At 35.6% G+C, this 24,753-nt stretch overlaps 1 protein-coding gene across 1 annotated transcript in view; it reads left to right on the top strand.

Moving 5' to 3' along the window:
• The first annotated feature begins 13,491 nt into the window (after nt 1-13,491).
• LOC111155577 (MAM and LDL receptor class A domain containing 1) overlaps nt 13,492-24,753 on the top strand; it is a 757,926-nt gene continuing 746,664 nt past the window's right edge. Inside the window, exon 1 of the mRNA XM_022515825.1 lies at nt 13,492-13,690. Within this exon, the coding sequence (XP_022371533.1) occupies nt 13,492-13,690 (199 nt within the window). The remainder of the gene's footprint in view (nt 13,691-24,753) is intronic.

Raw genomic sequence — 24,753 nt, 5'->3', positions numbered from 1 at the left:
TTTTCTCCCAGTCTGTGGCTCATCTTTTATTTTCTTAAGAATCTTTCAGGGGTGCCTGGGTGGCTCAGTCAGTTAAGTGTCTGCCTTTGGCTCAGGTCATGATCCCAGGGTTCTGGGATTGAGCCCCATATTGGGTTCCCTGCTCAGCTGAGAGCCTGCTTCTCCCTCTCCCTCTGCCTGCCCCTCTGCCTATTTGTTCTCTCTCTCTGTCAAATAAATAAACAAAATCTTAAAAAAAAAAAAGTCTTTCCAAGAGAGTAAGTTTTTAATCTGAATGAAATCAAACATATCTGTATTTTTCTTTCTTGCATAGTGCTTTGTATGTTGTGTATTAAAAGTCATTGCCAGAGCAGGGGCACCTGAGTGGCTCAGTGGGTTAAGTCTCTGCTTTCGGCTCAGGTCATGATCTCAGGGTCCTGGGATCGAGCCCCGCTTTCTGCTTGGCAGGGAGCCTGCTTCTGCCTCTCTCTCTCTCTGCCTACTTCTGATCTCTCTCTCTGTCAAAAAAAAAAAAAAAAAAATCTTAAAAAAAAAAAAAAGTCATTGCCAGAGCAGCTGTCTGGCTCAGTTGGTAGAACATGTGACTCTTGATCATGGGGACATGAGTTTGAGTTCCAATGTTGGGTGTAGAGATTAATTTAAAAAAAAAAAAGCCATTACTAAACCCTAAGTCACATAGATTTTCCGCTGTGTTATTTTCTTGAAATTTTTTATTTAAGCTTTTTACATTTATATTTATGACCCATTTGAGTTAATTTTTTTTGAAAAGTCTAAAGTTTGTGTTTATATTAATATTTTTTGCATGTGGTTGTTTAGTAGTTCCAGTACCATTTGTTGGGAAGATAATCCTTTATTCACTTGCCTTTGCCCCTTTGTCAAAAACCAGCTGAATATATTTTTGTGGGTCTATTTCTGGACTCTCCATTCTGTTCCACTGATCAATTTGTATCTATATGTCTATGTTCTCACCAGTACCACACTGTGTTGATTACTATAGTTTCATACTAATTTTTGAAATCAGGGACTGTCAGTCTTATGACATAATTCTTCTTCTTCAGTATTGTGTTGGCCATTCTGGGTCTCTGCCTTTCCATATGAATTTTAGAATCACTCTTTGGGTAAAATGATTCACTGGAATTTTGATTGGGATTGGGTTAAATCTGTCCATCAAACTGGGTAGGACTGTCAACTTAACATTAAGTATTCCAATCCATAATCATGGGATATCTCTCTAATTATTATAGGTTTTCTTTTTTCTTTCATAAGAATTTTAGATTGTCCCTCATATTTCCCTTGTACATATCTTGTTAGATTTAGACTTATACTTATGTATTTAATTTTGGGGGTACTATAAAAACCGCTTTTTATTTTAAATTTCAAATTTTATTGTTCATTCTTGGCATACAGGAGAGCAGTTAGTTTTGTATATTAACTTTGTATCCTGTAACTTTGCTGTGATCATTTAGTTTCAGGAGTTTTTTGTGTGATTTTTAAAGATATTCTACATGGGAAATTTCATCACTAGTGAACATGACAGTTTTATTTCTTCCTTCCCAATCTATCTTCTTTTTTCTTTTCTTGTCTTACTATATTAGCTAGGACTTCCAGTATGAGGTTGAATAGGAATGACAAGAGGAGGGGACATCCTTATCTTATTTCTCATCTCAGAGAGAAAACATCTAGTTTCATCATTAAGTATGATGTTAGTTGTAGGTTTTGGTATATATGCTTTATCAAGTTGATAATTCTCCTCTGTTCTTAGTTTTCTGGGAGTTTTTATTATAAATGGGTGTTGGATTTTGTCCAATGCTTTTTCTACATCAGTTGTTATGATTATATGATCTTCATTCTTCAGACTGTTGATGTGATGGGTTACGGTAATTGATTTTGAATGTTGAACTGGTTGTACATACCTGGAATAATTCACACACTGTCATGATACATAATTGTTTTTATACATTGATGGACTTTATTTGCTAATTGTTGGGGATTTTTACATCTTTGTTCATGTGAGATATTGGTCTGAAGTGTCTTTTAATGTCTTTGTCTGGTTTTGGTATTAGGGTAATGCTGTCCTGTCTTCATAAAATGAGTTAGGAGGTATTTCATCTGTTTCTATTTTCTGGAAGAGATTGTAGAGTATTGGAATTATTTCTTCCTTAAATGTTTGGTACAGTTTACCAATGTTATCATCTGGGCTTGCTGCTTTCTGATTGGAAGGTTATTAGCTGTCAATTGAATTTACTTATTAAATATAGGCCTGATTGAAGCAAGTTTTCATATCTGAAACCCATTGACTAAAAAAGTCTTCAGGTCCCTGGGAGGAATTGTTCTGCAACACCACAAAAAATATAGACTATGATTATTTTCCAAACTTTTTCCCAAAGTTCCTATGATCATTTACTTGAGTGTACTTTATATCGGGTATGTTAGGTCCTTCAAGAAGTAGACTCCAAGACAGGATTGTGATTTTGGGATCTGTGAGTAATTCCTAGAAATTTCTTCTAAAGTTTACCCCTTCAGCCTTGGCACATTATTTTGAAACTAACGAAAGGCTGGTAATTTATAATCAGCTTAACCCATTTATTATCTGCTTAACCCATTGGAATACTTTCTATTGTTGGCTGCTGACTCTTAATTGATGATACACTTGCTCACAAGAAAGGTTGCCAACCGCAGTTTTGGTTTTTTTTTTTTAAGATTTTATTATTTATTTGAGAAAGGGAGAGCACAAGCAGGGGGGTGGCACAGGGGGAGAGGGAGAAGCAGACTCCCCACTGAGCAGGGAGCCCGATGACATAGGGCTTGATTTCAGGACCTGGGGATCATGACCTGAGCTGAAGGCAGATGCATAACTGACTCAGCCACCCAGGCACCCTGCCAACTGAAGTTTCTATAAGAAACTACATCTGGGATGGAGTATCTGACTTGATTGGGTTTTTTTTTTTTTTTAAAGATTTTATTTATTTGACAGAGAGAGAGAGAGATCACAAGTAGGCAGAGAGGCAGGCAGAGAGAGAGGGAGAAGCAAGCTCCCCGCTGAGCAGAGAGCCCGATGCGGAGCTCGATCCCAGGACTCTGAGATCATGACCCGAGTCGAAGGCAGAGGCTTTAACCTACTGAGCCACCCAGGCACCCCTTGATTGGGGTTTAAAGCAGTGAAAATCCTTTAACATTTGCCACAGTATATTGTGGCAAAGAGTGGTAAAATTTCATCTGTGTCAATATGGACTGAGGGGCATATTGAAGGTGAAGATTTGGCAGATCAGGTTGCTACTATGAAAATCTTGTGGTTGAGAAAGTAGAATTCAAGAATTGTAGCATTGGCTGGGTACAATTCTTCAAAAAAATGACAGATTCAGACTATTAAATCTTGGTGGAAGTCATGTTCAGAGGACCATGGAAACTTTATGGTTTCCTAAAATAACCTTTGTTGTATTGTTGTTGTTGTTGTTATAGACTGAGTTTATTTTTGTAATTTGTTGATTTAAAATATAGTTTGAATTCAAAGACTTCTTAAGCCTCTCGTGGAAACGTGAGGGCATTGTTTATGAGAGTGTGGGATCCTAAGAATTGGGATGGGGATCTGGGAAGCGTTTGGATGACTGCAAATACCTCTAATCCCTGAAATCCCCGCTTCCAGCTTCCCTTGATAAAAATCCTCCACTGATAAGCCTGATTATACCTTGTCTGGAGATACAAAGTCACCTCAGTTATGTGTGTAAGTTTGCCACATGCTTCATTCTGATCATCGTCATTCTGAACTATAAGCAGACTGTGAAGAGCAAACTAACACACAGAAAGGATTTGCAATTATTTGCTAAATCTTAACAGTAGAAAATGGGAAATATGTGTGGAAACAAAGAGCCTGGTTCAGGTAAGAAGAAATATAATTTTGAATTAGGTTGAAGATCTCTTTATTTTTTACCATGTAGGGTAGGTGCTAACTAGTCGCTCAGTTCAACTGACTGAGTCCTAGACTTTATTCATTAAATGAATTTGAGATGTTAATAATGAAGAGGCAGTAATTCAAGACTTAGGAAAATAGGAATGTTGGAGTGGATTGTTTGGTAACTAATGCCAAATGATAACCAGTAGAATTTTTGGTATAGTTTGTTTGTTCTTCTCCTAGTCTATATAAACTGAGATGGCCTAGAAGACCATGTGTAATAAAACATTTAGAAGTAGTTTGTTGAGAAGAGTGTTGACATTCTTATGAAATGCTCTAATGGCTGACCTATTCAGACCTCACTTTGCTCTAATGGCTGACCTATTCAGACCTCACATGAAGTGGAGATGATGGTATCTTAAAAAGATGCTGACCAGTAACAAAATGTAATTGTTAGAGGCAAGGGTAGCATGATTACTGTAATATTATCATAGTGGTCAGCAAAGCCAGGTACTCTAGGGACTTTGGTGGTGGCTAGTGGAACTTGAGGTCCACTGCAATAAAAGAGGTAAGAAAATCCTACATGGCTTGATATAAAAACCACAGAAAAACCTCTTCTGGGTCAGGTGCCTATCTGGTTTAATGGTAATGGTTCACTGGAAAATGGGAAATACTCAGATGCTGGTTCTATACTGATATTAATCCCGGGGTATTAGGAAAATCACCATGATTCTATTGGTCAGAGGTGGGATATATGAAGTTTAGGTGATGAATGGAATGTAGGTCCAAGTCCACCTCTCAGTGGCTCACAGAGTCTACAAAACCATTCTGTGGTTGCTGTTCTACTGGTGAGTGGGTAGTTGGGATAGATGTACTCAGTATTTGGTAGTATCTTCACACTGGTTCCTGATCCATTAAATGAGTTCCATTATGGGAGCGTGTCAGGACGCTCTCAAAACTATCCCCAGGTTTGGCGATTTGCCAGGGGGACTCACAAGACTCAGCATGTAGTTGTACTCATGGCAAAGATTTATTACAGTGAAAGGATACAGAGCAAGATCAATAATGGGAAAAGGTGCATGCGGCAATGTCTGGGGGAAACCAGGGGCACACTTCCAGAGTTTTCTCTTGGTGGAGTCATGCAGGACACACTTAATCCAGCAAAGATTTGTGACAACCAGGGGAGATCCTAAGATACTCAGTGCCTTGGATTTTTTATTGGTGGTTAGTCATGTAGATCGTTTCTGCCTGGCAAATATTAAAATTCTAGACTTGTGGAAAGAAAGCAGGTGTTCAGCATAAACTAGATTTTTGTTTGCACAAACCACTTAGGTATAGTGAGCTACTCTTAATCAGTCAGAATGGTGGGAACTGGTAATCCCAGATGCCAGCCAAGGGCCAACATTGAAAGTCTGGCTTTTGAAGGGTATTAGCCAGTCCTGCTCATTCCTCATAGGTAAGACTAAACAAAGGGAAACCCCATCTCTGGGGGAATTGCGGAGATGGGTGCCACCATGGGCACCAATTCCTGTCAATTAACTTGACCTGCTTTTTTGCCCTTTGTGAGAGTGGATGAGTCTTGGAAAATAATGGTTTATTATTGAAAGTATAACCAGTTTAGGATTCTGATAGCAGAGCTCTTCCAGTTATAGTTTCTTAATAGGTTACAGTATTTTTTTAAAAATATTTTATTTATTTATTTGACAGACAGAGATCACAAGTAGGCAGAGAGGCAGGCAGAGAGAGAGGAGGAAGCAGGCTCCCCACCGAGCAGAGAGCCCGATGAGGGGCTCGATCCCAGGACGCTGAGCCAAAGGCAGAGACTTTAACTCATTGAGCCACCCAGGCGCCCCCCAGTTATAGTTTCTTTACTGAGCAAGTCAGCAAAGCCTCTGTGTCACTCTGTATGTGGAAAATGTATTTGTATTTTCTTTTTAAAATTTTTTTTATTTTTTATTAACATATAATGTATTATTAGCCCCAAGGGTACAGGTCTGTGAATCACCAGGTTTACACAATTCACAGCACTCACCATAGCACATACCTTCCCCAATGTCCATAACCAACAATCCTTTCCCTATCCCCCTCCCCCAGGCAAACTGTATTTGTATTTTCTATTCCAATAAGGAGAGAACTCTAGAAATATTTTGTTTTCTACTAAGAGGACAACATATGCCTTCATTGCTGTGCTTCAGAGCACGATCAACTCACTCGCACTGGATCACGTATGGTCTGTAGATGCCTGAATTGTCTCACTATTGTGTAGGACATCGTGCTCACTCACTACAGACATGGCAATAATCTGACAGAATTTGGTAACCACAGATTAGCAGATTTTTACAATACTTTGGAGAAGTTCATATATGGCAGAGGTTGGTTAATATATACAGATTTTAATATATACAGATTTTGAATGCATTCATGAAGTTATTTGGAATAAAGAAAGATAACTCTCCAAGTGAGAGAAAATTTGCCTTGTCTTGCATCTTAAGCCTCTAAGAAAAATACAGAAAACCTGGTTGGCTTATTAGAGTTTCAGAAGAAAACTTCAGAAGCAAAGCATAAAGCTGTCTGGTATTTAATACGAGGCAGTGTTCTTGAGTTTGTTAAGGCTTCAGCCCAAAGATCTGTGGACATTTAGTCTGCTTGATAAGAGTATGTCTAACTCTGTCAGAATCACATTTATAGGTCTGGATCATTTTAGAGTAAAGCCAGCAAGTAGGTATTTTTTCCCCTTGAGAAATAGCTACTGGGCACCAGTTAAGACTAAATTCCTGACCATGAAATAATGACCCTGCAACTTGAGCTGCTTGAAATAAGTTGAATGTGATGTAATTTGAGAGTGTTAAGCAACAGCATTCGGTCATCAGTGGAAGCAATGTATACAAGACCAGAATTGAGTAGGGCCTGAGGTCTCAGATAAATGTCACAAGCAGATGGCTCACACTTCCAGGGCATCTGTTAACAAAGCCATATCATTTATATATAAATGATATGGCATTGTATGATATAGCAATGATATATGCAGTATATATATATGCAATATATATGTAATATTGCCATAAATGATATGGCAATATATATTATATATATAATTTATGTATTAATACATATATGTATATGTAATAATAACACATAAATATGTATTATATATTAAAACATATATGTATACGTAATAATAATATGTGATTAATACATATATGTAATAATATAATAAATTATATATGTATTATGTATATAATTAATATATAAATTATATATATGTATAAAATTTTCACTTAAAAAATAAATTTCTTTTCTGTTTTGTGATTTTCCACTGAAGGACATTGAAAGCAGAGAAAGTCATCTGGGTAATACCAAATCTTTGAAATATATTGAAATTAGTTTTATGAACTAGTGTTTTATTTCCATGTATTCTTGTTGGGTGCAGAATTTAGAATATATCCATTACTTAGGGTCTGTCAAAACCAAACTCCCTCAGTTTTTAACCATTTCAAAATTATCTTATCCCCTACTCTGAATACACATTCAGGTCTCCATTAAATCTAAGTTCACTGTGGTTTTTTTATCATTTTGAAAATATTATTCCATTATCTTACATTTGCTCCATAGGCCACTATCTTATTTGCTTATATTGTTGCTGTTGAAAAGTTAATGCTAGTTTGAATAATATGCCTTTATAGATATGTTTTGTCTCTCTAATTGATTTGAAAAATTTCACTTCTCTTTGGAATTCTTCAGCTTAATTACAAAGTATCTAGCTTATTATATTTTTAATTACCCTGCATCCTGATTCTTAGAGTTCATGACTTTTTCATTTCTGAAAAATTTTCATTTCAAGTACTGCCTCTCACTATTTTTTATTTCCCCTATATGGTTCAGTTAGTCATGCACTGGACCCTATCATTTATCTTCCAGGTTCTTAAACTATATTTTTTTCATATTTGTATACATCTCCTTATTGCATTTTATGTATTTTCTCTTAAATATCCTCCAATTCATTGAATTCTGTATGCACTTTTTTTTTTTTTTTCTATTTATACCACCTACATTGTTTTCATTTTGAATGGTTATGTTTTCATGGTCACTTTTACAAAACCATGCCTGGTCTCTTCTTCCTTGTGCTTATTTTTAAAATTTAATCTTTTATATATTTGATACATAAATTTTTTATATTCATTATCACATAATGCCAATGAGTGAAATCCTTGGGGATCTAACTGTACCCTATTTCATTTGATTGTTTGTGCTAGCTCTGAATCATAGAGATGTGTTTGTCATTTGCCAGTTAATTTATCACTGTGAGTCCTTATTTTGATTATCATAATCTATGGGAATTCTGATACGGCCTTATGAAGGTGCCAGGAATTTTTTTTCCTAGCAAAGTCTTCCTCTGGCTTTATGCAAAGACGTCAGTTCTAATTTCTTATCTTATACAGATCTAAATTCTTTTATTACCTTTCTCAGTTCCACTTTCAAGACTAAGAATCTGGGTTGCTTTTATCTGCATTATAGCTTCAATCTCTCCTCACATTCTTGCATCTTTTTTGAATTAATTCTGGAATTGTTTTTTGTTTGTTTGTTTGTTTTGGTTTTATTTTTGTTCCAATAGGCTCCATGTCCAGCATAGGGCCCAATGTGGAGCTTGAACTCACAACCATGAGACAAGACCTGAGCCAATATCAAGATTTGACACTCAAACCACTGGGGCCCTGGACTCATTCTTAAAATATTCCTCAGGATGGTCATTCAGTAATAAACTGTCTGTTATGTTGGCTTCGCTTCCTCCCATCTCCCTTTCAATTCTTGGGATTTGCTTTACATTTTGCTGCCTTGGGACTCAGTCATATATTTAAAAGCATTTTATGTTCCACTTCTTTCCACATCTAACATTTTTATAGTTTGAAAGTTGACTTATATATTTTTATAGAAAATAAAAACCCACTGTTTTTGCCAAACTAGAAGCAGCCTGTGTACATTTTTTGTAAATGTCTTATATCTCCTTTCTCAAGTTGTACATTCTTTCAAGCCTGGGCACTGTCTTATTCTTCACTGTATCTCTCCTATCTTCCTGACCCCATTTCCAGTGTCTAACATAAATAGTGTTCGGTCTTTAAAAAAGAAAGATAAAACGGTGTGGTCTACTTGAGAATGAATATGTTCTGTCACTTTTGAATATTTTGCTGTTTGGAAGTCTCAGAGATTTTTAAATGCCTCATGAAAATTATTGGCAATATAATTCAATTAAAATTATCTGGTCTTTTTCTTTTTTTTTTTCTATCTTGGGTCATATCCAAGCTCCATCATTTAATACTCCTGGGATCTTGGGCAACTGAGTAAAGATATTTAAAGCAAAAGTGGAGAAGAGCACAAGAGGGTGTTTTGGACATAATGAAACAATATATATATGAAAAACCTAGCACAGCGTTAGAACATTGGGATCTGCAAGGCATCTTTCCCTTCCTCAGAAAACCCAGTAAAAAGAACCCTAGTTGCTATCATTATCTATTTAATCCTTGTCCCTTTTGGTGCATGTAGAGTTAAAAATGGTAAAGAAATTATTAATTGAAAATAATTTTATTTTTTGGCAACAAAATATGGATTTGCCTTATAAAATACTCTGCTACTGGATTATATTGATTTACTTTCTGTGATTTCAGTTCGTTTCTAGTCTAAATGATGAATAGCACTTGAAACAGTATACGGTAATGTTATTTTTAGTAGGCGGTAACAGTTAATAAAGGAGTTTCCCAGTTGAAATGGGGGCACTAAACAGCTATGATAGCAACAAAATATGTAATTTTTTTTTCTTAATGGAAAACAGTGAACATATAGAATGTTATGGAACCTGAATTCAGAATCAGGATATAAAAGAAATGTTTCAGGGTTTGTATGTCTCTTTGCACTGTTGCTTCCCTTCCCTCTTCCCTGCTTGTCTTCTTTCTCTTCCTCCTTCTTTATTCCTCTCTTTATTTTTGACTCTCTCCCTTCTTCCCTCCTTTTCTCCCTCTCTTCTTCCTTCCCTCCCTCTTTTTCTTCCTTTCTACATTCCTACCTTCCTTCCCTCCTTCCGTAATTGCAGGCCTGTACCTCTCTCTCCCCTTGGGAAATGGAAAAGCAACATTAAACACAAGAATTATATATCTTTCATATAGTGGTATTTTATTTTTTTTTATTTTTTTTTTTAAAGATTTTATTTATTTGTCAGAGAGAGAGAGAGAGGGAGAGAGAGCAAGCACAGGCAGACAGAATGGCAGGCAGAGGCAGAGGGAGAAGCAGGCTCCCTGCTGAGCAAGGAGCCCGATGTGGGACTCGATCCCAGGACGCTGGGATCATGACCTGAGCCGAAGGCAGCTGCTTAACCAACTGAGCCACCCAGGCATCCCTATAGTGGTATTTTAAAATTTCACATCTTTATTGCATTTATTTATATGTACTTCGCAAATTTCAAAATGATTGTAAATATCTCATTAATTCCATTCAGTTAGCAATTTTTTAAAAAAGATTTTATTTATTTATTTGATGGACAGAGATCACAAGTAGGCAGAGAGGCAGGCAGAGAGAGAGGAGGAAGCAGGCTCCCTGCCAAGCAGAGAGCCTGATGCAGGGCTTAATCCCAGGACCCTGAGATCATGACCTGAGCTGAAGGCAGAGGCTTTAACCCACTGAGCCACCCAGGCGCCCCTCAGCTAGCAATTATTATTGAGTAACTACTATCTACCAGGAACTGTACTAATAACTGGGGATACAACAGTGAAAAAGTCACCGTCCTGCTTTATTCTTACAGACCAGTGGAGGCACCACTGAAGTAAACAATCACCATTCCAGAGCCGTAGGTACTAAGATGACTGGGAACAGAAAGTCCCTTAAATTGAAAAATAAAGAAAAATTAGTGTTAATTTTCTTACCAGTGATTGAAGTGGGGAAGAGATTTCAGATCTGAAGTCAAAAGATGGCGTGTTCAGAAAACTGCCCGCCCAATAATTCAGTAATAGTGTGAGGGAGGGCATAACAATGAACCTGGAAAGTTAAGCTGTGTTTGTAAATCATGCTAAGGAATATGACAGTTATACTAATTTCAGAGGAACTTACATAGGAAGACATTTGTGCTTTAAGATGATGACTGACTGAAGGATGGGAAATGAGTGTGGGTAGCCACAAAATCCGGTTTGGGGTGTTGCTGAGATGAGAATTGATAGTCTTTGACTGAAATATAGAATGTGGAAGACTGGATGATTGCTAGGTAGAGGGGGTGAGAGCAGTCCAAGAACATTGTATAGTTTCCCAGCATGGGATGGAAGAAGGTGGCCTTCATTGAAACATGAGCTGGTTGGGTGGGTGGGGGAAGGGTAGGAGAGTTTAGTTTTGGAGATTTAGGGTGTCCATCTATGTGGGGTGTGTGTGTGTGTGTGTGTGTGTGTGCGTACATGTGCTCAAAAAGAGGACTTTCAGTATAGATTTGAGGAACATAGCCTATCAGGACTTCAGATATGGCTTTGGGGCAAGATATAGATGATGCTCAGAATCATGAGAGTGAAGAAAAAGCCTAAGGAAAAAAAAATATAATCTGAGCAGAGAGAAAGATTAACATGGAACTATGAGGATAATCAACATTTAAAAGACCCATAAAGAAGAGAAGTAGGTTAGGTATTGATTAATATTCATTTATAAAATAGAAGTAAGGAGAAGAAATATTTTTGAAATTGGAGTACAGAGCGCAGAGCAATGAAATGCCAGATTACATGGAGGGCTCAATGACTGGGCAAAATTATGGATTTTCCTCCCGGGATCCTGAATGCCCATACTTTCTTTTTTTATATTTTTTGGTAATTTTATTTTTTTTTTTCAGTGTTCCAAGATTCATTGTTTATGGAGCACATTCAGTGCTCCATGCAATACGTGCCCTCCTTAATACCCACCACCAGGCTCACCCGACCCCCATCCCCCTCCCTTCCAAAACCCTCAGAGTCCACAGTCTTTCATGATTCGTCTCCCCCTCCAATTTCCCCAAACTCACTTCTCCTCTTCATCTCCCAATGTCCTCCGTGTTATTCCTTATGCTCCACAAGTAAGTGAAACCATATGATAATTGACTCTCTCTGTTTGACTTATTTCAGTCAGCATAACCTCCTCCAGTCCCATCCATGTTGATACAAAAGTTGCTAAATGCCCATACTTTAAACCCATATATATATAGGTTTATATATATATATATATATATATAATTATATATAATATTTCTATTATTATATATTATTATATATATTTTATATGTATATAGTCTTTTTTTCTAGAATATGGGGGAAATATTACTTTCCTAATGTTTTTATGAAATGTTCGGAGGCATTCCTAACCCTGATCTATGGTCCTGTTTTTCACTCTACCTTCCCCAATTGCTTCGTATAGTCTCATGGGGTGTCTTGTTTCTTGCTGTTACATTGCAGAAATGAAGAGAATGTAGTTGAAAAAGAACTCTGGTATGCCTTTAAGAAATCACATATAAAAGAATATTTTGAATATTCAACTTCATATAATTTCTATGATTATGCAGCTTCATAGAATTTTATTATGAATACATCAGTGTGTCCTAAACTTCAGTATACTGTTCATTTTGAATATGCATTCTGAAATTATGTTTCAGTTGTAGAAGCAAATTAAGATGAATTGACAAGAGGATCGGTGTGCTATAGAAGAGAGAACGCTGCCCTCGGCAGTAATAGGAAATTTGAATTCTAGTTCCTAATACCACATTGCTGAATTTTCTCATAAATACCCTTAACTTCTTTGGGCCCAAGTAATGTGATTTGTAAAACAATGACCTCCAGTGTCGCTTCAACTTTTAAAATCCTGTAGTTCTTGGGCACCAGGGTGGCTCAGTCAGTTAATCGTCTACCTTTGGCTGAGATCATGATCCCAGGGTCCTGGGACTGAGTCCCATGACAGGCTTCCTGCTGAGCAGGCAGTCTGCTTATCCCATTCGTGCTTGTTCTCTCTCTCTCTCTCTCTGAAATAAATAAAGTCTTAAAAAAGCCTATGATACTCAATTTATCTAAACAAGCAATATAAGGTTTCTATTCGATAACTAAGGCTACACATTTTGAGCTCACAGAGAAATTCTAATAATTGGGCCTGAAATATTTGAATAAGTTTTAGCCGCCACAATGATGTTCTAAATTACATGAATGTGATTATGTGAGCACAGGAATTAATACAGAACATTGCTACGTTACTTAGTACTTTACTGTGGTCTTCCCCAGCCCCCTGCCCCATTTATGTGCCTTCCCTTTGTTTCTTAAAATTTTCTTTCAGGAGATAGCATGATCATAAAGGCTTACATTGTTTAAATATGGTATACACAGGGCAATAAATATCCACATCTAGCTAGATACAGAAATGGTGCAATTGCTCAAGTTAAATATTTCCTAAGGACACTCCTCTGAAAGAGTAAATGAATTGCTCTGGGAGTCATTTGTTACAGTTGCAAGAGTATCCGATGGTAAGAGACAATCCTGGAAAAGAAAGAGTAGAGAAAAGAGAACGGATGTTTCTAATTATGGCTTCACCTATTATAACCTCCTGATCTCCCAGAGACCTATCAAGTCATGCTCTTCTTCTTGGCCAAAATGTTAGCATTCCCAAGGAATGAAGAATTTTGTTTCCTTTGGATTGCTTGTGTTTTCATCTCTGCATGGGTTCAGCAAGGAACGGAAGCCTTTCGGTGTGGCAATGGATTGTCCTTGCCTCCTGACAACGTGTGTGACTTCACGGATCAGTGTGGGGACAAGAGTGATGAACAGCAATGTAAGTGCCTTTCTTCTCCTTTCCCCAGTTTCGATTCCCTGGACACCTTCAAACCAGGGGCCGACAGGCAGCCCAGGGAGATTAGACTAGGTACATGGCCCTAGCTTCATTTATACGCCTTTAGTTTTAATCGGAAACTAAAATATACTTTTCAATAAGGAGGTGGGTTCATAGACCAAAATTCCCCTCATGAAACTATATCAAATTGCTAAGCTTCTAACTGAAGGGAATGTATCCTAAACTAGTTTTAACTGATTATAAAGAAGGAAGTGATAGGCAGTCATGTAGCTTTTAATGTATCAGGGAAACAAAATTCAAAAGAAGCTCATGACTGAAGCTTTAAAATGCTGTGATGGAAATGATGAGCCTAAATCTGGCTTCAAGATGGAAATGTTTGAAACGACTTAGGCTGCATGAGTAGATTTGATTTTTGCTTATAGGACACTACCTCCCAGTGAGTTGGTACTAACTGCACACGGAGTACAGCATGGGCTTGAATCCTTTGATTCCGGGGTGCTGGAAACAGCTTAGGAGAGTGCAGGACCTAGATTTGGATCCTGCATAAACCATGTACTATTTGTGTGATCTTGACCCTCTATCTCATTACAAGAGGTTGTAAAGTGAGATACATTGACTTTCAGCAGTAGGAAAATGCTCCACTGCTAACTGGTATCATGTGAAAAAGGAAACTGTTCACCAAGGCAAGATATGGATAAAGACATGCGTGTTTCTGTCGTTTTCTCTTGCAATCCGACATCCTGAAGGAATACTGCATTTCTCTAGTGGAACGAGGGTGATCACCTTTCACAGACAACATTTTCATACAATTAAGTGAGTTCATTGTTGGTTCGTAGTAACTGCTGGTTCAGTTATTGGGGGGCACTAATTCTAGTAGTTTAGAGCACTTAAACATATTTTCTAGTTTTTATTCAGATGCTATATTAATTCATGTTTATGGAATTTTTCACTTTCTTCTACTAAAATAAATTTCTACATGTTCAGTTTTGCTATTGTTGCTAGGTTTCCATATCTTCATTTTTACTATTGTTGCTTAGTTTCTATATATTCAGTTTTGCTATTGTTGGACTTCTACTTACGTAGTCAGTTGTCGTTGGAGCAGAACAAGAACAGTGAATAGCGAAAAATCTCTTCTCTGCAGAAGAAAACAAGCTATTGATTTGTTTCCCATAGATTGGGACAGCGATCATGCCGTTAGTAACTGTTAAATACAAAATGCCAGCGAAGACAGAGGTTCATTTATATTTGTCCAATTTGCCCAGAGAGGCTGAATGTGGGTGTGCTGCCCTTTCTCTGATCTGTCTGGGAAAACCTTTCCTCTTCTTTGGTGAGCAGCAAAGAGGAACCACTTGGCTGGTTTGACAAGAAGTGCAAAGTCCCTTCCCTTATTAATCTCTGTGAAGCTTCCTTTAGCACGCTTGCTGTGATAACATGCATGGTCCTGCTTCAGGGAAAAGGTTAATGTGAAAGAAGGGGAAAGCTGCTGAGTGCAAAAGGTCTGGGCTGCATGAAAAATTCTAATAACTCGTGACCATGGAGAGAAACGAAGGAACAGATGTGTCGAATAAACAGATTTCATTTTAAATGTTACATTAGGAGATCACCTTTTGGCTTTTTCACTTTTCATTTTTGTTCCTGAGAACTTTCCACTTTGGTATTTTATTTAAAATTGGACTATAAACTTGTCGATAAAAACTGAGAATCACTATGAAGTGTGAGTTGCTTTTGTACACCACAGGAGGGGGAAAATATTGGGGAGGAATAATGATGGCAAGGGATTTTTCTCATAAAAATTTGTGACGCTCAAACTTATAGATGAGACTTCTTTTAAAAAAAAAGTTAACTTTTTAATGATGTTAAAATAGTCCCTTTTTGAAAAAAAAAATCAACCTGTGTCTCTTTTTAGCATCCAAATGGTGTGACCTTTAAAGAAATAGATTACTATGTTGACTTTTTGTAATGAAATTGGCCTAGTTGTAGTTGAATTTCAGATGCAACTGATTCTATTAATAAGTTTTTGAGAATTTTCTTATTTTACATGATGGACCTCCTTTTCAGAATACTTGAATCTTTTGTTTTAACTCAGATTTTTTTTAAAGATGAGAGTTTTAGAAAGACAGTCTTCACAATGAAATAAATTCTACTTATATACAATATTGAGCATTTAATATATAATGATTAAGGAAAATAATTTTTTAGGTATCACAACTGTTTGGTTCTTGTGTTGACAAGAACCCCTCTCCAATATAATTTACCGATATCCTGAGCCAGGGAAATAAATGTTGTAGTCCTGGGTGTCTTTTTAAAAAATCATGTTCTAAACATTACATTGCTTCCATGCTGATCCCCATTGCCCATCATTCGCTTTGCTTTGTATTTGTTTATTTTAATATCGGAACCCTTATGTCAACTACGGAGAGAATCTAACTTCTCTCCTAGCAATTTCTCCATATTATTTGATATACAAAGGCTTGACTGTTATATTTTTCCTTAACAATAAAGAAAGGAGCCTTGCTTATATTGCAACCATTCAAAGTCAAATCAACCAGAAGATTATAAACTACTATTGATAAGTGTTGAGCTAGATCTCATGAAATGGATCCTCACTGTTGATGTGTTGCCGGAAAATAAATATTCTTAGATAATTACTTTTGCATACCTGAAGTCAGTATTAAAATTAACTGGTACATGCATTCACTTTTAGAGCTAACTGTGACTCAAATGAAAAAAATATATTCCGTTAAATTGACATTTTTCTCTCCTATCTATCTGTCACACTTAAGAACTTTCCGTTTGGTCTAGTGTTTTCATAAGGAGATAGGAATCTATTTTTATACTTTGATTTGAAGGAATACATCATAAGAGTTGGGGTTTTACCTTATTTCTTTTGCAAACTTTTTGGATTTAGGAAGAAGAAATTTATTCAAAAGGTTTTTACTTCATATAAATCTAAATTTATATGGGAAAAATGTAAAAATTACCTTAGAGGTACAGTCTCAAAATGAGAGATGACAGTGTTTAATCAGGTGATGTTTAAGTACAAATGTTATTTCTTTAATAGGATGACATGTCAACTACTTTTAAAAAGTAGTTCATTTAAGGGACGCCTGGGTGGCTCAGTGGGTTAAGCCTCTGCCTTCAGCTCAGGTCATGATCTCAGGATCCTGGGATTGAGCCCCAAACCTGGCTCTCTGCTCAGCAGGGAGCCTGCTTCCCCACCCCCCTCCCCTGCCTGCCTCTTTCCCTCTTTCCCTACTTATGATCTCTCTCTCTCTGTCAAATAAATAAATAAAATAAGACAAAAAAGTGGTTCATTTAAGTATGAAGTTAAAGAATTAATGAATGAAATGTGAGATTTCATGTACAATGTTTATCTTACTACTATAATGTATGCAAAATGTTTGACATATATTTTCATGAAACAACTAAAAATTCTAAGCAAAATGTGTTAGTTTGGGCTATTATAACAAATACCATAAACTGGGTGGCCTAAACAAAAAGAACATTTAATTCTCATAGTTCTGGAGAGCAAGGAGTCTAGGATCAAAGTACTGGCAGATTTGGTGTTTGATGAGAGCCCTTCTCCTGTTTTGCAGATAGCTGTTGGGTTTTTTTTTTTTTTTAAAGTTTTATTTATTTATTTGAGAGAGAGAGAGAGCACACACATGTGCAGAAGAGGGGAGTTGAGGGACAGAGGGAGAGGAAGAGAGAATTTCCCAAAGGCCCCACCTCCAAATATCTTAACACTGGGGATTAGAGATTTAACATATGAATTTTGAAGGGATACAGATACTCAGTCCATAGCACAATAAAATTTAAAAAATCTAATAATAAATATATAGAGCCTAGCTGAAGAAAAATTGTAAAAAAATTACTGATGTATGGAAGAAAGACTCATGACAAGACTATTTCCTAATGGTGTGCTTCAATAGTGTAAATATGTACATTTTTCACATTCATGAAATCAATCTTGTTAAATTCTATACAGGATAAATTTTGGAATTTATCTGGAAATCTGACAAAAGTGATTTGCAAGTTCATTCAGGAAAATGTGTGAGAATAGCTAGAATAGAACAGTGGAGAAGAAAATGATTAATAATGGGGAATAACTTTTATTAGTAGGTTTATAATGGGTATCATGTAAACTACTCCAACATTGTTAAAGTTCAAAATTAGAAAAGCATCTGGTCACTAGAAATAATAATATTTCTACATATAAAAATATTAAGAAATATAACATAATATCTATAATATATTAAAAAATAATGGTGGCATTCGAAGTCAGTTCATAGTACTTCCTATAAGTCATGCATTGTTGAGAAATTTCCATTGAGTATCTCATTTAATCTTCACCAAACATCAAAATAGTAAGAAATATTATTGTTCCCAATTTACAGCTTGGTAAAAAGAGGTTCACTGTCAAATAAATAAAGAATCTTAAAAAAAAAAAAAGAGGCTCAGATTAAGTAAATAAAAATGCCAAAGGACACAGAGTTATTTAGTGGAGGAACTGGAATTCACAACCAGTTCTGTCTGATTCTGGAACCCTTAATTCTTTTTTTTTTTTTTTTAAGATTCTATTTATTTATTTATTTATTTATTTATTTTTGTTAAAGATTTTATTTATTTATTTGACAGAGATCACAGGTAGGCAGAGAGGCAGGCAGAGAGAGGAAGTGGAACAGGCTCCCTGCTGAGCAGAGAGCCTGATGCAGGGCTCGATCCCAGAACCCTGGGATCATGACCCGAGCCGAAGGCAGAGGCTTAACCCACTGAGCCACCCAGGCGCCCCAAGATTCTATTTATTTATTTTAGAGGGAGAGAGAAAGAGAGAGTGGGCACAGAATAGGGAAGTGGGGAGAAGCAGACTCCCCAGTGAGCAAAGAGCCCAATATGGGGCTTAGTCCCAGGAGCTGGAGATCATGACCTAAGCCAAAGGCATACACGTAATTGACTGAGCCACCCAGGTGCAGCCTGGTACCCTTAATTCTAACCACATACAACACTAACTGTGTTTTTATTTGCAACCAATGAGGATGAGACAAGTTTATGGAATAAATTTCTTATTTACTCCACACATCAAAATTTCCATAAGGTAAATGTTAAATGTAGAAGATAAAGCCATAGTCTTTATTATTCTTGATGATATGTTTTGAAGTCAGGAAAAGTTTTGCTTTGAGGTGTAATAAATTCTCAAATATATTTTTTTGAATATTGATATTGGATAAATATTTGGATGAGGAAGGGCCGTTTTATGCATTACATGAAAGGAAGAATGTACAAAAATCAGTGAATTAGAATATAAAATAACAGTTTCAGTGTATCAAAAACATTGTAAATAAAAATGAAAGAGGAACAATGCTTTCAACGTATTTGACAAATAGTTCTCTTCCAGGTAAATATATCAAATAAAAGATGCATTCTCTCATAGAAATATGGGTAAAAGTCCTGAAAAGATAATTCACAAAACTTACAGAAAGGGAAAAATCACATGTGATGAAATGATCAACTTCACCGTCAGTCGTATATCATAGTCAAAACCCAAAAGCTCTCAATATTTTAAAAAATTAAATACACATAAATTACAAAAGAGAATGTCCATAGTGTGAAGGGTATGAAAAATGAACATTTTTTATATACTGTAGGCAGTGGTGTTAATAAACTCTTGCATTTTTGGTAGTATCTTTGAAGTATGAATAAAGATTTAAAAAAGTGATCATGCCCTTTGACTAGTAATTTCACTTTTAAGAGTTTATTCTAGGAAAACATTTAGAAAGAGTGCATGTTAAAAGTCTCATCACAACATTATTTAAGGTGGTGGAAATTGGAAAAATGTCATTTTATAATATTAGGTTAATGCTTAAATAAATTATGATGCATCTATACTATGGACGTCTGTGCAGCCATCTGTCATAATTTTTGGTGCTGCTTAAAAGTGGGGAAAAGCTCATGATATATTGTCAAAAGAAAAATTATGATAACTGATCAATACATATACTTAAAAATAGAGTATGGCATTGCATATAAAATACTAGATAGAATAATGTGTAGGTGTTAGACCTACAAGTGACTTTTCTTTTTTGTGCATATTTATATTTCAACTTTTCCCAAATAGCATCTGTTGTTTTTAAAATCAGAATAAAATGGCATTTTATTCTATTAGCTGCTCTACTGTGCTTATTGTAGAAATGAAAACAAAGTCATTTTATACATGTAGGCCACGTGATGCTGAACAGGACTCCCGTTCTCTTACTTGCCTTTTAACTTTTTCTCAAAATTCAACTGTGACATATGATTGACAGTGAAGTTGAACACTTTGTCACCTGTGGTTCCCTTTCTGTAAGTTTTGCGAGTTGCCTTTTCAGGACTTTTACCCATATTTCTATGAAAGAATGCATCTTTTATTTGATATATTTACCTGGAAGAGAACTATTTGTCAAATACATTGAAAATATTGTTCCTCATTTGTCTTATTTACAATGCTTTTGTTACATTGCAACTGTTATTTTATATATTCTAGTTTACTGATTTTTGTATTCCTTCTGCCTGGATATCACAGGCATAACTGCAGAGTTCACCAGAATATACAGTCACAGCTCCACTGTGGGCTCCACTGGGGGCTGCAAACAGTGAGATTATGAAGAATTATCTGCCCACTGGATGATGGGCATTAAGGAGGGCATGTGATGTGATGAGCACTGAGTGTTGTACGTAACTGATGAATTATCGAACTCTACATCTGAAACGAATGATGTACTATATGTCAGCCAATCAAATTTAAATTAAAATAAATAAATAAATAAGAAAAGTAGTAGAAGATTACAGCATTCCAGTTATGGAATGACAAGTCATGGGAATGAAAGGACAGCATAGGGACTATAATCAATGATACTGTAACATTGTATGGTGACAGATGGTAGATACACTTGGGAGTGAAGCGTAATGTATATGTTACATCATTACCTTGTACAACTGAAACTAACGTAATGTTGTATGTCAACTATACTTAAAAAAAAAAAAACTAAAGAAAAAAGAATTATCTTAATTCTGAAAGTTGGAATTTGGGTCTGAATTTCTAGGTAAGCCCAGAGAAATCACCATTTTGGGGTGGTTGGATAAAATATTCTGATGTTGTTTCAAAAGGTCCTCATTCTAGAATTGCAGTCCTTAAAATAAACAAAGAGGGTTTTAAATTCTAAATTCATAAGTCCTGTACAAAACACCTAAAATTCTCAAAGTCTTCAGTGTTTGCCTTTATGGGTGCTATCCTACCAGAGCTGCCAATAGTTTCATTAATATTCTGAAGGAGGTCATGGAAAAGCAAAATATTAATTTTATGAGGACAGGGAATTTACCTCATTCATCCCATATTCTAGAAGACTGATGGCACACAGAGTCAAAAAATGTTAGATAGACTAGTTTACTAGGCTGGATCTGTCAACTGCACTATTTTCTTTCATCATGGGATTTGATGCAACTACTCAGTCTTGCCATGTAGTCTGTTCTTGTTTTACTGATCAAGTGTGCATTGACATCATCCAAGAAGGACATTCAGAATACAAGTTCCCTTAAAAAAATTTCAAAGACACCTGGTGACATCAAATGGCAAACTGTTTCTTCCACAAGCAAAGTATCTTCTGAAGCCAGCATATAAACATGGCTAGAACTCCTGCAATTCTTGTCATCTTTTCTGTTTGTCAATAAACGCCATTTCTACATGTGCAGGTTGACCCTAAAGGCTTGGCTAGGAATCTTGAGAGAAGACTTGCATTGTTTGGTCAAAGTTACCAAATTTATGAAGGCAAGAACCTTGAATCACAGCTATTAAATAAGTTTCCATAAAAAAAGTGGAAATAATATAATATGATGTTCTTTACAACCCAGAAAAAATTGTGACTTTCCAGTGAATAAGTCTTGAAATGCTTGATACGATTTGGAAGAAAAATTTTACTTATTTTGAAAGAAATTGAAAACCTATTTAGGGAAGAAAAAAATATGAGAGGAATTTATTTGTGCCTGAATTAGTTTCTGTGATGCAAGATTTCTTCATGCAAGAATATATAACTTTCTGGTAGAGTCCCTGTATTCACCATTATAGAAACTACTGAAAAGCCCTAAGATATTTTGGCTAATCTGCTACTCTGGAATGGAAAATTATATGTAAACAGCTATGCAACATTTACAATACTCAAGTGAATACTGCTGCAGACTGGAGTTAATGCTATGCCTTGTCAGTGTTTCTACAGAAATCACCAGACGCAAGCACTCCCCTGAACTTCTTCGAAGGTTACTAATTGTGAAACAATGTTATAGTTAAAACATGGTTTGGAAATCCTTTTCTCATTGACTTAGATGCCATCAATGACTCAGTTGACAGTCTCAGTGCCAGAGACAGTCTCAATGACCTGAGAATAAAGGTGACTGTATGACAAGAATCCATCCAATATAATATTGGATAATTCTGGTGTGAGCCATAGAGTGCTAATTCCATTTGCTATCACATAACTTTGTGAGTTAGGGTTTTTCCTGTTTCTGTCTGAATGAAAATATTAAAATTAATTCAGTGTGAAAGATAAATATTTCCTTGTAAAGATTAATTAATATTTTAACTTGTCAGGCCAAATAATAGTAGTCTTTCATTGAAATTTGAGTGTAATTAAATTTTACTTTTATTTAATTGGAATATTTTAAATTCATCTCATCCTTTGTAGGAACTGACCATTACTTTTTACATTAAATAAGAGCAAAGAGACAATTTTTTGTGAATATGTTTTTATATGTTATCTACATGAAGGAAGTCATTCTCTAAATGGTAAAATGAATGGTATGTAAAATATTGTGGCTATGTAATACATTGCTTTCCTCAAAAAGGGAAGGAGCTAAAACCACTTAAGAAATTAGGACTAAAGGGAAATTACCTCAGTACAATAAAGGCTATATATGAAAACCCACAGATGACATCATACTGCCTGTTGAAAGACTGAAAGCTTTTCCTCTAAGATCTGGGATGAGACAAAGATGCCATCTTTCATCATTTCTATCAACATAGTACTAAAATCCCAGCCAGAACATTTAGAGAAGAAAAGTATTCAAATTGGAAATGAACAAGTGAAATCATCTCTTCACAGAAAATGTGATCTTGATGTAGACAACTCTAAAAATTCTTCCCAAAAAACCTGTTAGAACAAATAAACAAATTTAGCAAGGTGGCAGGATACAAAATCAACACCCAGAAATCAGTTGTGTTTCTGTACACTATCAATGAACAATCTGGAAAGGAAATTTTTTAAAAAAATTTCATTTACAGGAGCATCAAACAAAATAAAATACTTAGGAAACACCTCAATAGATACAGAAAAAGCACTTGACAAAATTCAACATCCATTTATGATTGAAAAAAAAAAAACTCTTACAAAATGGTTATAGAGGGAATGTGCATCAACATAATAAAGGCCATATATGACAGCCCCCCCCTAAGCTAACATCATACTCAATGGGGAAAAATTGAAAACTTTCCTTCTAAAATCAGGAAAGCTTTTCCTCTCAGACAGTCTTGCCACTTTTGTTCAAAATAGTGCTGGAATTACTGGCCACAGCAATGAGGCAAGAAAAAGAAATAATAGCATCTAAGTTGGAAAGGAAGAACTAAGATTGTCACTGCTTGCAGATGACATGATGTTGTATATAGAAAATTGTAAAGACTCTACCATTTAGAACTACTACATGAAATCAGTAAAGTTTTAGAATACAAAATTAATACACAGAAATCTGTTGTGTTTCTACAAACTTATAAAAAACTATCAGAAAGAGAAATTAAGAAAATAGTCCAGTTTGCAATTGCATCAAAAAGAATAAAATACCTAGGAATAACTTTAACAAAAGTGGTGGAAGACCTGCTCTGAAAATATAGTATAACACACTGATGAAGAAACTGAAGGTGACTCAAATAAATAAAAAGATATATCATGCTCATGGATTAGAAGAATTAACATTGTTAAAATGTCCATATTACCCAAAGTGATTTACAGACTCAGTGCAATCCCTATCAAAATACCAATCGCATTTTTCACAGAACAAGTTCTGTGGTATCAGAGCTTCCAGATTTCAAACTATAGTACAAAGCTATTATAACCACAGCAGTATGGTACAGACACAAAAACAGACCCATAAATCAATGGCACAGAATAGAGGGTCCAGAAATAAATGCACATTTATATGGTCGATTAGCATATGACAAAGAAGGCAAGACTTTACAATGAGGAAAAGATAGTTTCTTCAATAGATGGTGTTGGAAAAATTGGGTTGCTATGTGCAAAAGAATGAAAATGGACCACTTTTGTATACCATATATAAAAATGAACCAAAATGGATTAAAGGCTAAATGTAAGACCTGAAACCAGAAAACTCCTAGAAGAAAACATAGGCAGTAAACTCTTTGACATGTCTTATAAATATATATATATATTTGGCTCTGTCTCCTTAGGCAGGGACAACAAAAGCAAAAATAAATAAATAGAACTGCATCAAATGAAAAAACTTTTGTACTGTGAAGGAAACCATCAACATAATGAAAGAACAACTAACTGAATGGGAGAAGATATTCACAAATAATATATCTGGTAGGGGTTAATGTTCAAAATATTTGAAGAATTCATACAACACAATATCAAAAAACAAAGAAACATTTCGATTAAGAAATGGACAGAGGTTCTGAATGAACGTTTTCCCAAATACATGCATTTGGACAATGGGTACATGGAAAGATGCTTAGCATCACTAATCATCAGGGAAATGCAAATCAAAACAACAATGAGATACCATCTCACACCTGTCAGAATGGCTATTATTAAAAGATAATAAGTAAAAATGTTGGTGAGGATGTGTGGAAAAGGGAACCCTCTTACACTGTCGGTGGGAATATAAATTAGTAGAGTCACTGTGGACAACAGTATAGAAGTTCCTCAAAAAGCTAAAAATAGGACTATCAAATAATCCCAAATTCCACTTCTAGGTAATTATCTGAAGAAAATGAAAACACTAATTTG

Source organism: Enhydra lutris, unplaced genomic scaffold (assembly GCF_002288905.1).
Source record: "Enhydra lutris kenyoni isolate GAN:26980312 unplaced genomic scaffold, ASM228890v2 scaffoldscaffold42, whole genome shotgun sequence".
NCBI classification, from domain to species: Eukaryota; Metazoa; Chordata; class Mammalia; order Carnivora; family Mustelidae; genus Enhydra; species Enhydra lutris.
Note: the sequence above shows the minus strand (reverse complement) of the source record. Positions and strands in the feature narration are given on the sequence as shown.